General features: G+C 39.6%; 1 protein-coding gene across 1 annotated transcript in view; it reads left to right on the top strand.

The window, feature by feature from the left end:
• Positions 1-16,125, top strand: part of LOC109919087 (phospholipase DDHD1) — a 74,459-nt gene that overhangs the window by 41,053 nt on the left and 17,281 nt on the right. The window contains exons 5-6 of the mRNA XM_048600246.1: positions 10,770-10,882; positions 13,764-13,870. Of these exons, the coding sequence (XP_048456203.1) occupies positions 10,770-10,882; positions 13,764-13,870 (220 nt within the window). The remainder of the gene's footprint in view (positions 1-10,769; positions 10,883-13,763; positions 13,871-16,125) is intronic.

Below are 16,125 nucleotides of genomic sequence, written 5' to 3'. Positions count from 1 at the left end.
CCCCCTTGACCTGTCCGTCCTCCCTGGACTGACCTATCCCCTTCCTAACTCCCTACCTACACTCACCTTTCCTGGCCCCATCCCCGCCTCTTCGACCTGTTTGTTTCCTCTCCACCTATCCTCTCCTCTATCCCTCTTCTATCCGCCTCCCACTCTCTCCCTATTTATTTCAAAACCCCCTTCCCCTCCCCCTTTTCTGATGAAGGGTCTAGGCCCGAAACGTCAGCCTCTCTGCTCCTATGATGCTGCTTGGCCTGCTGTGTTCATCCAGCCCTGCACCTTGTTGTCTCGGATTCTCCAGCATCTGCAGTTCCTACTATCTCTGATTTCACCAGTCTGCCTCCACACCCAGTGGCCTCCATGGTTCTTATACGTTCACTTTTCCCAAAATCTGATGTGGGCTCCTCCTGACTGAAAATCGGTACTGTGGGCAGCCATTTTTAACAATTCGCTTCTCTGAGCCGTGAATTCTCCAGAATTCGCACATCCAACCTGGGAACTAAAATCCAGGCAGTGATCACACATGAAAATAGAAGGTGGAATGAGAAAGCTGCCAGAAGCTCATCAAACTCATTTTCTGAAATTAAGTGGATGGAACAATAGAAAATGCAATTAAGTGTAAGTGAATTGAAGCCTTACATGCAAGTGGGGAAGATGGTCACACAAGACCTGTGTCCGTTTCTGCTCAGTAACTGTCTAGGAAAACTCTAAAGCTTTCAAAGTGAAGACTGACCCTGAGCATCTGAGGGGTGAAAAAAACCTTGAAGCATTTAGTCCTGAAAGGAGATCAATGAGAAACTGCTTTGTGGCATACATGATAAGAAAGCATGAAAAGGTAAACTATAACTATAGGATAAGGGATAATTCGCACCCAGAATTATTTGCATTTATTCATTATTTCCTTGCTTTTTACGCTTGAATTTCTTCCTCATTTATTTTCTTACGCTTGATTCACTTTTTTCTTGATGTTTCTTCAAGTTTTACTTTTCTTTGAGTTTGCATTACTTTTACTGTATTAGTGTTCATTCTGACTGACACACTTTCAGAGTGCATTCTGAGACAGTCTTAGGGGAGTTGCAATTTCCTTTAGTGAAATACTGGAAAGATACAAGCCTATTGTCTACAGCTCTGCAACTAGCTTCACTCTCCATGAAATTTCATTTCCTGCCCACCTTGAACTGGAGTTCTGATGAAGAGTTATATTGGTCTCAAAATATTCATTCTGTTTGTGTCTCCACAGATGCAGCCGAACCCTTTTTTTCATTCATGGGTTGCGGGTGTTGCTGGCTAGACCAGCATTCATTGTGTATCCCTTATTGCCCAGAGGGCAGTTATGAGTCAGCCACGCTTCTCTTGGTCTGGAGTCAAATGCATATATCTCAAGCAGTATCAATGTGGAACTTTGCTTGTCACAATAACCGACTTGTAGCTCCTAGAGGTTTTTAAATCTTGCACTGGTGTAGAGTTGCAATTTTACTCCAGCAATTAACTGATATTTATAACTTCCACTGAACTTTTTTTTAAACTCAAGAGTTTCAGCACTTGATATTTACGCGTCATTTGGCTTGAGAAATGTCCACTTCAGTGAAAAGAATTGTTTGATTGTCCTTGTGAACTGCAGAAAAGAGTAATTGTGAAAATGCATGTGCATTGCTTATTTTAGTAACCGATCCAGAAGCAGTTATGATAAATTAGTCATTCATTCTTGCTTTAGAGTAGATTAAAGCTTCTAAAATGAAGATTTAAGTTTTTTTAAAAAAGCAGCATTGATTTATTAACCTTACTTACTGGCTGTGAAGTAGCTGTAACATGTTGGAATATTGTGAGAGAATCTGGAGATACTTGAAACTCAAACTATATTTGAAACATATAGACAAAAATCCATTGATATATAAAACTAATGGAATAATACACAATTTTGTATAACATGGTTAAAATGTTAAATTTAGTTTGTGCTAGTACTAAAAGTGTGCAGTACTGTAACTTAAATTCTTTTCTGAAGCTGTAAAGGACATTAGTGAACCAGATGGATCTTTGTAATAACCCAATGGTAGTTTTATGTTCATGAGACCAGCTTTCAAAACCAGATTTATTGACTGAATGTAAATTTCACCAGTTTCCTTGGTAGAATTTGAATTCATGTCTCCAGCATATTTGACTAGGTACCTGAATCACTAATTACCACTATGCCAGTGCTTCCCAGAGCATCAACATAGCAGGGAAGAGCCCAGAAATTGCTATTGGTGTCCATCACTAAATTCTGGTTTGCTAGGATATTTTTTACCCAAGGCAATGCTACTAGTTTGATTTAGACAATATTGCTGCTTGACTCTGGCATGAAAGTCTGCATTTTAGTTCAAAGAGAACAGGGCAGTTCTAATTTCCTAAATCTTCTGTGACCGTTGAATTTTACCAGTTTAGTGCCTGGAAGAGTACTGGAAAGGAAAGCTAGCTATTTACAAGAAGGAAGAAATGCCTTTGAATTGAATATTACCATGTTAAGCATGGTAAATTGTCTGCCAAGACTCATGGAGGAAAGAGCATAATTTGGCATACTGAAGCTTTCACTATCCCCAAAGTACCTGGGAAGGCCATCAGAAACCCACGTTCCTACCTATCCCGACAACGTTTGATTCTCTTGCTTAAAAAGAATCCATTTACCTCCACTTTAAAAATAGCCAATGTATTTGTTCTTTCCACATACCTTTGCATTTCTTTTAAAAAATGGTGGATTAAATATGCAACTGAATCTTGAACACAATAGCAAAACATGATTCATATATTATTCAATTCAGTGTTTTGCATGCTTAATTTGTATGTTTTGTCATTGTGCAAAATTATTCTACATCACATTAATAGATTAGCATTGATTTATGGAGGAAGAATTGACTGTCTGTTTTGAACCACTGTATTTAGTACATATGCAAAGGAGAATTTCTGAAAGTCACATTTAAGGTCTTTAACCAAATATATATTTTGTACCAGCGCCTTTTCCAGACTACATTTCTGTTTTAGGCATTATTGCTTCACTTTCACTGTCTTCTTTCTGTATTGTCATACCTTCTGGAATCTGCTGTTTCTGTGTAGGTGGGATTCTTTATAAAGCAGAAGTACGGAATCTGCAGAACCTCATGAACCTTGGAGACCTTGAGCTTGTCATGCACTTGCTGATCAGTTAAGAACCTAAAAGTTCTACTTTAGGAAATGAATGGCATGTTTTATATTGGTCTTGGTGGTATCTTAGACTTCATTCTCTAGACTCTGCTTCTGTTCATATTGTCCGTGTACATCCTCAGTAAATTCTGAAGAGAACTACCTTTTTTTGTTTTATCTATGTTTTTCTATCCACTTAAGACTAGCATGGAGTACTGATGTACGGTGTAGTAGTGTGAATTGCAGAAGGTTCAGAGAAGGTTTGCTAGACTGATACCTGGAATGAGAGGCTTAGATGGACTGGGCTGGTCTCCCTGGAGCTTAAAAGACTGAGCACTTACTAAATCAGAGTATATAAGATCCTGAATAGTCTGTGTGGAAAGGATGTGTCTTATTCCAGATGAATCCAGAACTAGTGAACACTGTTTTAAAATTTGGAAATAATAGAAGCGTAGAAATTGGATGCAGAAGTATGTCATTCGACCCTTCATGGAATCATGCCATTCAAATGATCGTGGCTGGTCATCCAACTCAGTACACTGTTCCCACTTTCTAAACTATATCCTCTGGTCCCTTTAACCCTAAGAACTATATCTTACTCCTTAAACATTGAATGATTTTGCCTCAATAGCTGCCTGTGGCAGAGAATTTCATAGGCTCATCATTCTCTGGGTGAAGAAATTTCTCCTCATTTCAGGCCTAAAAGGCCTATCCTATATCCTTGAACTGGGACGCCTGGTTCTAGACTCCCCAGTCATTAGCAACATCCTTCCTCTGTTTACCTTGTCTAATTATGTTGGAATTTTATACTTTGTGAGATCCCTTCTCATTCTTCTGAACACCCAGTGAATATAGTCCTAACTGATCTCTCTTCACACATCAATCCTGCCATCCCAGGAATCAGTCTGTTAAACTTTTGTTGTGCTCCCTCTGTAGCCAGAGTATCCTTTCTCAGATAAGGGAACCAAGACTGCATGAAGTACTCCAGGTATGGTCTCATGCAGCAAGTCGGATGATGCTCCTGTACTCGAATCCTCTTACTATGAAGAGTGTTGTATCATTTGCCTTCAACGCCTGCTGCACCTGCCTGATTATTTTTGGTGACTGGTGTACATGGACACCCAGGTAATGAAGAACTTTGTCCTTTCCTAACCTAATGCCATTCAGATAATAATCTGCCTCCTTTTTACTAACACTACACAACAGTTCAAAATGGAACACACAATTCGTCCTCTATCATAATCAATGCCTGTCCATTAATGTGATGTGAATAATTTTGCAAAATGAATCTTACATTTTTCCACCTTATATTGTCATCTACCATGTATTTGCTAACTCACTAAACTTGTCCAAATGACACTGAAGCATCCTGTTCAGTTTATCCTCCCACTCAGCAATGTGTCATCTGGAAACTTGGAGGTGTTACATTTAGTTCCCTCATCTAAATCATTAATACATATTGTAAGTGACTGGTGTCCAAGCTTACTGTACATCACTTGTCACTGTCTGCCTTTCAGAAAAAAATCTGCTTATATCTACTTGTTGTAGTCTGGCTGCCAACTAGTACTCCGTTAGTATACTATCCCAAATCTCAAATGCTTAAATTTTACGTGAGATCTTATTGAAAGCCTTCTGAAAGTCCAAGTAAACCACGTGCCCCCTTACCAACTCTACTAATTACATCCTTTCAAGGTAGGTTGTCAAGCATGATTTCCCTTTCGTAAATTCATTCTGACTGTCCAATCCTGTCTGTTTTCTAAGTGTTTTGCTATTATTATCATCTATAATGGATGCTGTCAATTTTCCCACTACCGATGTCAGGCTAACTGGTCTGTAATTCCTGTTTTCTCTGCACCTCCATTTTTTGTACTCGCTATCTGCCAATCCATGGAAACTGTTCCAGAGGTTATAGAATCTTGCCCGCTATTTCTAGGGTCACTTCCTGATGTATTCCGGGATGTAGATTATCGGGCCCTGGGGTTTTTGTCAACCTTTAATCCCATTAGTTTCCTTCGCACCACTTCGTTAGTAATACTGATTTCCTTCAGTTCCTCACTCACTGGGCCCTGTATTTTTGGGATATATTTTGATTTTAATATATCCCCAAAATTTTTGGTGACCTAGCTTCTTGAATCTCTGCAATTCACCTACTCTGTGTTGACCTTCAATGCCCTTAGAGGAGGGATTTTGACCCAGCGATAGTGAAGGAACAACGATATATTTCCATGTCAGGTTGGTGAGTGGCTTGGAGGGGAGCTTGCAGGTGGTGGTGTTCCCATGTATTTGTTGCCTTTGTCATTCTAGATTAACATGGTTGTGTGTTTGGAAGGTGCTGTTTAAGGATCTTTTGAATTTCTGCAGTGCATCTTGTAGATTGTACACAGAGCTGCTATTGAGCATCAGTGGTGGAGGGAGTGGATGCTTTTGGCTGAGGTGCCAATCAAGCGGGCTGCTTTGTCCTGGATGGTGTCAAGCTTCTGGAGTATTGTTGGTGCTTCACCAATCCGGGCAAGTGGGGAGTATTCCATCACATTCCTGACTTGTGCCTTGTAGATGGAGCAGGTTTTGGCGAGTCAGGAGGTGAGTTACTCACTGCAGTATTCCTAGCCTGTGACCTGCTCTTGTAGCCACTGTGTTTGTGGCAAATCCAGATCTGTTTCTGGTCACTGGTAATTCCCAATCATGTTGATAGTGGGGGAATTTGGTGAAGGTAGCACAGTTGAATGACAAGAGGCACTTGTCACATTGTCTCTTAGATATTCATTGCTTGGCATGAATGTGACTTGCCACTTCTCAGGCCAAGCCTGGATATTGACCAGATCTTGTTGCATTTGAACATGGACTGCTTTATTTTGTGACTCCTGAGAGACTAATGCACAATGTTCAGTACCAATCACTGGCGAAAATCCTCACTTCAGACTTTATGGTGAAGGGAAGGTTGTTGATTGGTAGCTGAAAATGGTTGCACCTAGGACACAGCCCTGAGGAATTCCTGCAGAGATGACTGACCTCCAACAACCACAATCATTTTCAGCTAATTCATGCTAATAGTTGGGTGGGGCATATGCCGGTCCATGAGGTTGCAGATTGTGTTAGGGTACAGTGCTGCTGCTAATGGCCCTCAGCATCTCATGGATCGCCAGGCTTGAGTTTACAGGTCTGTCTGAAGTCTGTCCCATTTAGCACAGTGATAATGTTACACACACGATGAAGGGTATTCCCATTGTGAAGACAGGACTTTGCCTCTACAAGGACTGTTAAGTGGTCTTGTATAGATGGATCTACAGCCTGCAAATTGGTAAGGATGAGGAAAAATATGTTTTTCCTTTTTATTGGTTCCCTCACCACCTACTGTAGACCCAATCTAGCAGTTATGTCCTTAGGACCTAAACTCAATCATTAGTGCTACTGCCAAGTCACATTGTGGTGGACATTGAAATCCCCGATCCAGAGTACATTTTGCACCCTTGTCAGTGCTTCCTCCAAGTGTTGTTCCACATGGAGGAGTACTGATTCATCAGCTGAGGGAGGACAATACGTGGTAACCAGCAGGAGGTTTCCTTGCTCATGTTTAAACTGAAGCCATGAGACTTCATGGGGCTTGAATTAAATGTTGAGGACTCTGAGGGCAACTCCCTCCCGACTGTACACCACTGCCACTGGGTCTGCCCTGCTGGTTGGATGAGACATAACCAGGGATGGTGATGGTGGTGTCTGGGACATTGTCTGTTTGGTATGATTCTGTGAGTATGACAATGTCGACTAGTTTGAGAGATGACTCTCTCCCAGTTTTGGCACTAGCCCCAGATGTTAATAAGGAGGATTTTGCAGGGTCAACGGGGCTGTTTCTTCCATTGTCTTTTCTATTGCTTACATTGATGCTGGGTGGTCTGTCCAATTTCATTTCTTTGTTGTGACTTCGTAATGATTGGCACACTGAGTGGCTTGTTAGGCCATTATAGAAGGCAGTTGAGAGTCAACAATGTTTCTATGGGTCTGGAGTCACATGTAGCCAAACCAGGTGAAGATGCCAGATTTCTTCCCTGAACAAACTTGAGGGAACCAGTTGCATTTTTCTGACAATTGACAATGGTTTCATAGGTGATGGTAGATTCCTAATTCGAGATTTTTTTTGTTGAATTCAAATTCTAATATTTACTGAGGTGGGATTCGAACCTAGGTAATTGCATCTGTAAGCAATTCAACATGCTCCTATTTCCGTCAGTGTGACAAAGAAAGGCCTTTCAGATGACCCATCTCAGTGGTCTAATTGGATGGACTTTAAGCTAACAGTGTAGCTTTGCCTTCCTCCAGAGGATTGATTGTATAGTGAGGAGGTCACTGAAAAGCAGTAGAGTCCATTTTAATGTAGTGCAATTTGATGTTTTCCTTTATCCAGAGCTGACTGGAGGCTTGACTGCAAGTGCTTTGTGTTAGCTTTAGCTGAAATGTCTAAGCAATGAAGTGTGTTCATATTTCCAGAAGTTTCTGATCATGGGATCAACCTCAGCCACTTAGGAAATAATCAGTTTAAATGCAAAAATATAGAAGCAATTGCAAGAGAAGAAAATGTTTTCTTTAGGATTTCTCCTATATGCCCTCTGACCACAACACAGGAACAGATTGGCAGGCTGTATATCTTTTCCCTTGAAAGAAAAAGACTAAGTACAGGTGTTTAAAATTATGAAAGGTTTTGATAGGGTTGATGCAGCGACAATATGATGCATTGAAGGCCATCGATACAAGTGTCACCAAGGATTCTAATAGGGAAATGGGAATTCTAAAGAAACTTCACCATAGTGGTAAGAATGTGAAACTTGCTGCCATAGAACATCGTTGAAGCAAGTAGTACAGATCAGCTTTGGGGAAAGCATATGAGCAAGAAGGGAATATAGACGATTTCAATTGTAGATATAGATGAGGGAAGGTTTGAGTGGAGCGTAGATGTTGCTGTGTACTTGTTAGGGGTCAGTGATCTGTTTCTATAACCCTATCCATACCACTATAGATTGTAGTGCTATCTTTGCACTTTATCAAGTATTTTACCAGTGTGGTTTTAGGTCCAAATTTTATAGACTTACCCAGTAAATGATTAGTCTCCTAGCACTTCAATCTAGTTAAGCAGTTTACTAAAACAATCCTTGTACATTAGTTGTTTAATGCAATCAATGTTGCCAAATGTTCAGCGTGCCAACGTTATAGAACATTATATATTATGGTACATAGTTTTGTCAGAGATATTTTGTGTTGATTTTTGATAAAGCCTCTGAGGAAAATATGCAAGATTTAGTAAGGGATGGATCTCAGATTTTCTCCATGACAGGAATGTTTGGATCAATTAGCCTGGGATATCTCTGATTAGGCCCCATTAAAGTAATCTTTATGCTGCAAAGTACCTCCCTGTTTTCAGAAACACATATCTTTTCTGAGAAGTTGATGGCATCCATTTAGTGTATCAGCTGTTATGCTAAGACGTTGTGGTTACTTTGCAATTATTTCATTTTTCACTCTGGTTCTATCATACTACTTTGTACAACTGAAAACACAGTCCAATCTGCCTTGAACATTGCTCATGTCAAGAGATCCCAACAAAAGTTCTTGATTTATAAGTTCACTCACATCAGAAAAATGCAGACTATTAGTTACAAAGATAAAGAAAGATGTGTTAATTCACATTGTGCTTTTGGGATATACTTGTCATTTTCTCTGTCTTATTCTCACCAATTACTAAAATATAAATGAAACGTATGGTTCCTACAATTGGAGTAAGCCCAGTATCTAGGTGGATTGTAGCATGACCCAGAAATTGTGAAAGAGAACTCTTCTTTAAACTTTGCTTAGTTTACCCTCAGGAACTCCAGAACACATTCAGAGGTGAATTGGATATATGCTGTTGTATTATTTAATGTGCCTTTTGACCAGCAAATAGTTTATTTGTATGAAACAGGTGAGCAAACAAAAAAAAGACACAATAAGCCACATCCTTTTTCACTTAATGTAAATTTTAAACAGCAGTCTACTTACAGAAAGCAGTCCAGTGTACTTGCTAACTTTAGAGCATGGTGATGGCACAATACATTTCTAGGCTGGTGACATTAGCAGAGGCCAAAGCTGACATTCTGGAGATAACACCAAGACAGATGGAATTTAAATTCCACTAATAAATCTGGAAGATAAAGCTAGTTGCAGTGATCATGGCATCCATCATCAATTGTCATAAAACCCATTGGGTTCATTAATTTCCTTTTTAGGGGAGGAAATCTGCCATAGCTATCACAGGCTTTAAAACTCATGGTTCTGTAGTTGGCTTTGAAACTGAAACGGGCTTTCATTGAAATACATTCAGACCTTCTTCCGAAGCACACAAAAACAGGTAATTAAAAACTGCATTTTTCTTGGTTACTTCAAGATTTCTTGGTTAGTAGGGGAGGCACGGTGGCTCAGTGGTTGGCACAACTGCCTCACGGTGCCAGAGCCCTAGGTTCAATTCCAGCCCCGGGCACCTGTCTATTTCTCCATGTTCTCCCTGTGCCTGCGTGAGTTTCCTTCTGCAGACCAAAGATGTGCAAGTTAGGTGGATTTGCCAGGGTTACAGGGAAAGGGTGGGTTGGCGGGGGTTAGGGGGTGGGTGGTTCTGTCTGTGATGCTCTTTGGAGGGCTGATGTGGGCTCGATGGGCCGAATGGCCTGCTTCCACACAGTCAGGATTCTATGACTCTGAATGATTCCAGATTTAGTAGCCACTCAGGATTGTCTTTTGCAAGAGAAAATTGTGTATTTTTTTTCTTTTAGTAATTTGATAGCCTGGACCACATTCATTCCAAACTGAACAGAATGGCACCTCAAGTTGCTCGAAGTATTTAAGGGAAAAACATAGGCAGACATTGACAATGGAAGGACAATTTATTTCTCACACTGGATCTCTGTGAAGGATTGTAACTGAAAGTTTAGTTTGCAATAAGTTTATTTCTGGACTCAAGTATTAATCTGAATTAATATACTGTAGTGTATATTTTCTGCAAACAATATTTGAGCATAACTTTGCTTGTAGGAAACCAAAATTAAATCAAACACAGTTGCACAAGATTTTTTTGTAAAATGAGATTATTGGCTGTTAAATAATCACCCTGAAGGAACTTCAGTCAAATTTTCACGGAATTAATAATCAATTGGAACATAACTTGTATGCTGCATTTGAAATTTTCTTTATAGTTTTTTTTTATAGTGTTGTTAAATGAATGTTGAAGGAATAGTATTCAATACCATGCAATTCAGCTATTTTTGCTTAAACCTAACAAAGGTTAAAAGTTAGTAACTGCAGTTGCAGCATTCTATGAAATTGCTAGATAAACTCAGCAGGTCTGGCAGCATCCAAGGAAGCAAGCAGCATTATCATTGAGTCCGGTGACACAACTCTGATGAAGAGTCACCGTACTCTAAATGCTAATACTGCTTCCTTCCCACAGATGCTGCCAGAGCTGTTGAGTTTCTCCAGCAATTTGTGTTTCAGGTCTCCAGCATCCCCAGGTCTTATTTTATATTTATTGCAACATGATCTGTTTTAGTCCTGACACTTATTACACCCTCACACAAGCTTATTTCTTTCCTACTTGATAGGATGAGAGAAGCTGCAAGGAAGGTTGAAGAAAAGCACTTTCCTTATGCCACAAATTTGGAATATGTTGAGTTTCTGCCTGTGGAGTGGAGGTCGAACCTATGCCTGGATGGGGGTAATTAAATGTAAACAAGGGTACCACTTGGATAATGGAATTTTATAGAAGTGTGTTGACATGGAACATGTATATGATTTTACTACTTGCAATCATAGATCATTAAACTGGATAGTATTGAAATCTAAATCTACTAATGGTATTAGGAGAGAGTTTGCAAAGTTTTAAAAAGAAACAAAACCCGTCATTTTCTAGATTTACAAATTTCAGACTCAGCGGAGAATTGAGCCAAGAGGATGGTTTGAGCTATAGAGAGAGGCTGAATAGGCTGGGGCTATTTTCCCTTGAGCATCAAAGACAGGGGTGACCTTATAAAGGTTTATAAAATCATGAGGGCCATGGATAGGGTGAATAGCCAAGGTCTTTTATCTAGGGTGAGGGAGTCTAGAGGGGAAGGGTTTTAAGGTGTGAGGGGAAGGATTTTAAAAAGGACTTGCGGGAGACCTTTTTCACACAGAGGGTGGTGTGTGTACGGGACAAATATCCAGAGGAAGTGGTGGAGACGCGTACAATTACAACATTTAAAAGGCATCTGGATTTAGAAGGACATGGGCCAAATGCTGGCAAATAGGACTAGGTCACATTGCGTTGTCTGGCTGGCACGCATGGTTTGGACTGAAGGGGTCTGTTTTCTTACCATATGACTCTATGATTCTACATCTCTGACTTCTTGGGTTTAAATAATCATGAAGCATTATTTGGCACTGTTTAAAGAAAACCAGGTTTTTGAAATGCTGAGCAGATCTGACATCATTTGGGCAGAGAAGAAAGATAGCTTTCACTGAGCCAGGCCAACTCTGAAGCAGGTGGGACAAATGATGGGTGGGACTTGATTCTAGGATTCCTGCCTCCAATCCTGGTGCCAGCATTGAGTAGGGATCCCAGTAACCTGCCTCAACAGGCTCCAAATACAGGGGTACTCCCCATTATATTTGTGTAGTTGGGTCAGCTTCTGAACCATGGTGTGGATTCAGGAAACTTTTGCACCCAAAGTTTCAGAGACCTTTTCCATATCTCCCCATTCTCTGATTTCTGGGCAGGAATTCTGCTTTGACACATGGAGTGTTGGCTTTGATTGGCATCGTTGAGAGGTTATGATAAGTTATTCTTCTTTTGTTCCATTTTGTCACAACCTTGCTGAAAAGACAGAGATGTGAAGAGAGGGAAAACTGTTATTGATACTTTGAATTGCTGTATCGAACATTTTTATGGTTTGAAGGAACAACTTCTTTTGCATTTCAAGACTTACCATCGTAATTATCTGATTGATACTTTGTACTAAGTGAGGAATCGTAGGGAGTAGTGAGTGGGAATACAAGAGCTAGATGGCATCAAAGCTTTTAAAACAGCCATGACAGAGGACCAAGCCTGGCTTTCTAACTTGCCCACCTTAACCAGCCTACCTGTTCCCATAGCCATCTCCTCCAGTCAGCTTTGGGGATGGACTGGTCAGACACTATGTCATCACCACCTTTTCTAGAGTGAAAATTGTATGTCAGGGCCATTTTTACTCAGGTCTGACAAGTCAAGAAATTTCCCAACTCAAGCTACTAGATTCAATAGCGAACATCTGGCATAAACTTTCAGGCCAATAACTTCATCAGAATCTGAAATTTTAAACTTTCTTCATGGACAAATACTGCCAAATCAACAGTGTTTCCAGCATTTTTTTCTTTTTGTCAAATTTCCAGTATTTGCAATAATTTGCTGTTACTAAAAGGAATTTCTACTGTTATTCTAGCTGTCTTTCCTTTCTGACAACATCTTCCACAAATCTTACTGATGCTGGTATACACAAAATAGGGAATAATGCAATCAGAATGTACTTGCCTGGGAGCAACAAAATCATTGTTAGTCATTTGGCTTAGGATTATCTTTTTCATTAAATTGCTGTATAAGTTTAATTTTATTAGTTTTCTATTAATTGTCTTTGTATTCAGTTTAACTCTTCCAGCCAACTCATGTCCACTCATCCTCTTTCCCACTTACATTTCATACAATCCCATCAACAATTTTGGTACACTGGTGAACTGCAATCCTACTTTCACCATGCCAGGCTCAAACCAAATGCTTTCATGCTGCTATGACTAACACCTAGGAAGTCTTTGGCTTGGCATTTTTGGACCATATTTCCCATGAATTTTGATATTAGAAGCAATCTTATTTTTAAGTCAAAAATAATCTTCAAGCAATGAAAAAATGGGGGTAATTGAACACCAGTATAAATTAATAAGCATTCTATTCTTTTGTAAACAACATTGTTCCTTAAAGTTGTATCTTTATTATTTAATTGATCAAATTGTTTTTCATTGAGTTACTGACTACATATTTGCTCAAACCTTACAAGAGAAAATGTTTAAAGGGGAACGGCCATCTTAAAGTATGGTAAGCTCTGTTAGCACAATAGTAAACACTGCTGTAGTACTGAGGTTTTCAGACCAAGAAAGAGCTGTTTTACATTGTCCTGAGTGAGGTGATCTATAAATGAGGATATTTTTGGGGATCTAGAATTAGCATTGAAATCTCTGGGCAGCAAGAGAAAATACAGTGAAAGCTCCACACCAGCTGTCAATTTGTTGGAAGTGTGTATGGATGCCACATGAGAAGAATACTGGGTTTGCTGTGGTTCACCCCTTCTCCCTCTCTCTAAGTTGAAATCATTTGTTAGCACTGAACTCTAGCATCATACAAAAAGAGTGATCAATAAGACCAAGTGCTAGAAACAGTCAATACAAGTAATAGCTGTGGGAACGTGATTCAGACGTGAAATCTTAAATCTCTGGAATCAGTGTTTGGGTAAATTGTCCTTGCAGAGTTTTTATTTTCAAATATTGTATTGCTTAATTAATAAGAAGGAGCCTTTTTCTATTTTTATTTCTAGATACTGTTGAATCCATTACCCCAGATAAAGTACGTGGACTTCGTGATATGTTAAATAGCAGTGCTATGGACATCATGTACTACACTAGTCCCCTCTACAGGGATGAGGTGTGTCTCTTGTTTTCTTATTATAAATGGTTTTAGTGGGAAAAGCAATAATGGTTTAAGAGAATCACAGAAACTCTATAGTGCGGAAAGAGGCCTTTCAGTCCATCAAGTCTGTCCTGACCCTCCAAAGAACGTCCCACCAAGACCTATCCCCATAACCCTGCATGGGATTTTTACCATGGCTAACCCACCTAACCTGCACATTCCTGGACGCAAGGGGGCAATTTGTAGTGTGGTCAGTCCACCTAACCTGCACTTCTTTGGACTGTGGAGAAAATCTGAGCACCTGGAGGAAAGTCAGGGGAAAGTGCAAACTCCACACGCCATTGCCTGAGGCTGGAATTGAACCCGGGCAGCAATGCTAACCACTGAGCTATTGGTTTATCAAGCCATAATGTAAGATCTTGTTTTCACAAAAAAAAATGCACATTCTCTTCTTCGATCAGGTATCCATTATTTGTAATGATTATGGAATAGAGAATGCCACTTAATATGCTTAAATCTAGTCAAATCTAGTATATTATGTTTATTAGCAATTTGTAAAGTTGCAATAAAGCTTACACCTTGATAGTCAAAAACAAAAACAGAAGTTGATGGATAAGCTCAGCAGGTCTGACAGCATCTGTGAAGAGAAATCAGAGTTAATGTTTCGGGTCCACTGAACATTCCTCAGAACTGATACAGAGGCTGAGCACCAGCTCTCAGATACCACCTACTATCTTCCCCAGGACTATGACCCCACCATGGTACATCAGGCCATTCTATCAAGTACAATCACTAACCTCATGTCAACCATTGATTCCCCCACTCCAAGCACCACCATCTCTACCACCACCACCACTGCCTCCACGCTGATACCTGGACCCCTCCCTTTGGCCTCTTACCTGCACTCAATCTGTTCATCAAGAACTGTCGACTAGACGTTGGTAACCTCAATTTCTCTTCCACCCCCAACCCAATCCAACCTATCTCCCGCTGAACTGACTGCACTCCGTGCACTTAGATCTAACCCTGACTTTGTTATTAAGACTTGTTATTAAGGGTGGTGCTGTTGGAGTCTGGCGTACTGGCCTCTACATTACAGAGGCTGAGCGCCAGCTCTCAGATACCTCCTCATATCTTCCCCTGGACCATGACTCCATCATGACACATCAGGCCATTGTATCAACTACAATAATTCAATGATAATTGCTGCTAACTTAATTGTTTGTTATATCTTCTTTATATCCCTTGTAGAGTATTTTAGTAAGTTTGAAAATGCTGCAAACTTGAGGAAAAGCATTGAGAAAATAAGGAGAAATAAGGGAGAGGGACACTGCATACATTCATATGTTCCCTAGACCAGTAATCTATAAGTTCAGTGGAACTACACAATTGCCTGAATAAAGTTAGCCAATAAACAAATTTGAAAGATAATAGAAAACAAATTTTAAAGCTATTATAGTGTGTGCTTTAACCAGGACTAACGCAAGCAGCATTCAAGACTATTTAGGTCACTTGCTGGAAGGGCAATTGAGTTTAGAGCAATAAGTCGGAATTTGCAGTGCGAAATGTCAAAGTTCTGATTTTGGAAAAGAGCAGATAATATACAGATGCAGATTTAAACTAGATACGCAAGAAATAAAATTCACAGTTCCATAATCATGCAACAGACCCTCTCTGATTTAAGATATGCTCATTGATTTCAGAAAAAAAAAGACATAGGGCAAGTTATTTTTATATTTAAAAAATTAAATAAGGTTTATACTTGGAGATTGATTTGATACAAGGTGAAAACATAATCTGAAATTAACTGATCTGATCTGGAAACTTTATAAATCCACCCCGAAAGTTAATATTGGATTGATGGAGTGTTTTTTCATGAAGCCTGAAAGATTCCATCTTTTCCTTTTCTGCCAGAACTCTAATAGCATTCAAACTGAATGTGTAATTAAAAGCAGAATGTAGAGATCCGTCACATGTTAGAAGATATCTTATAGAAAAAAACTAACTTTTTAATGTAATCCTTTTTGTGGGCATTCCTAACAATTAGTCCTTTAGTTCCTTTGTCTACAAAAAAATTCAGGTATAATTTATCCTTGAGCAATGGCACAAATCAGACAGCATTGCATTAGACACCCATAACATACTTGTTGAAAATTCAATGCCATTGAAATCTATGGCAGTGAATGTCAATTGAAATGTGTTAACAGATACCCCCTTAATATTAAGGTGTAGAGCTGGATGAACACAGCAGGCCAAGCAGCATCAGAGGA

Source organism: Rhincodon typus, chromosome 8, assembly GCF_021869965.1.
Source record: "Rhincodon typus isolate 14 chromosome 8, sRhiTyp1.1, whole genome shotgun sequence".
Classification (NCBI taxonomy): domain Eukaryota; kingdom Metazoa; phylum Chordata; class Chondrichthyes; order Orectolobiformes; family Rhincodontidae; genus Rhincodon; species Rhincodon typus.
Note: the sequence above shows the minus strand (reverse complement) of the source record. Positions and strands in the feature narration are given on the sequence as shown.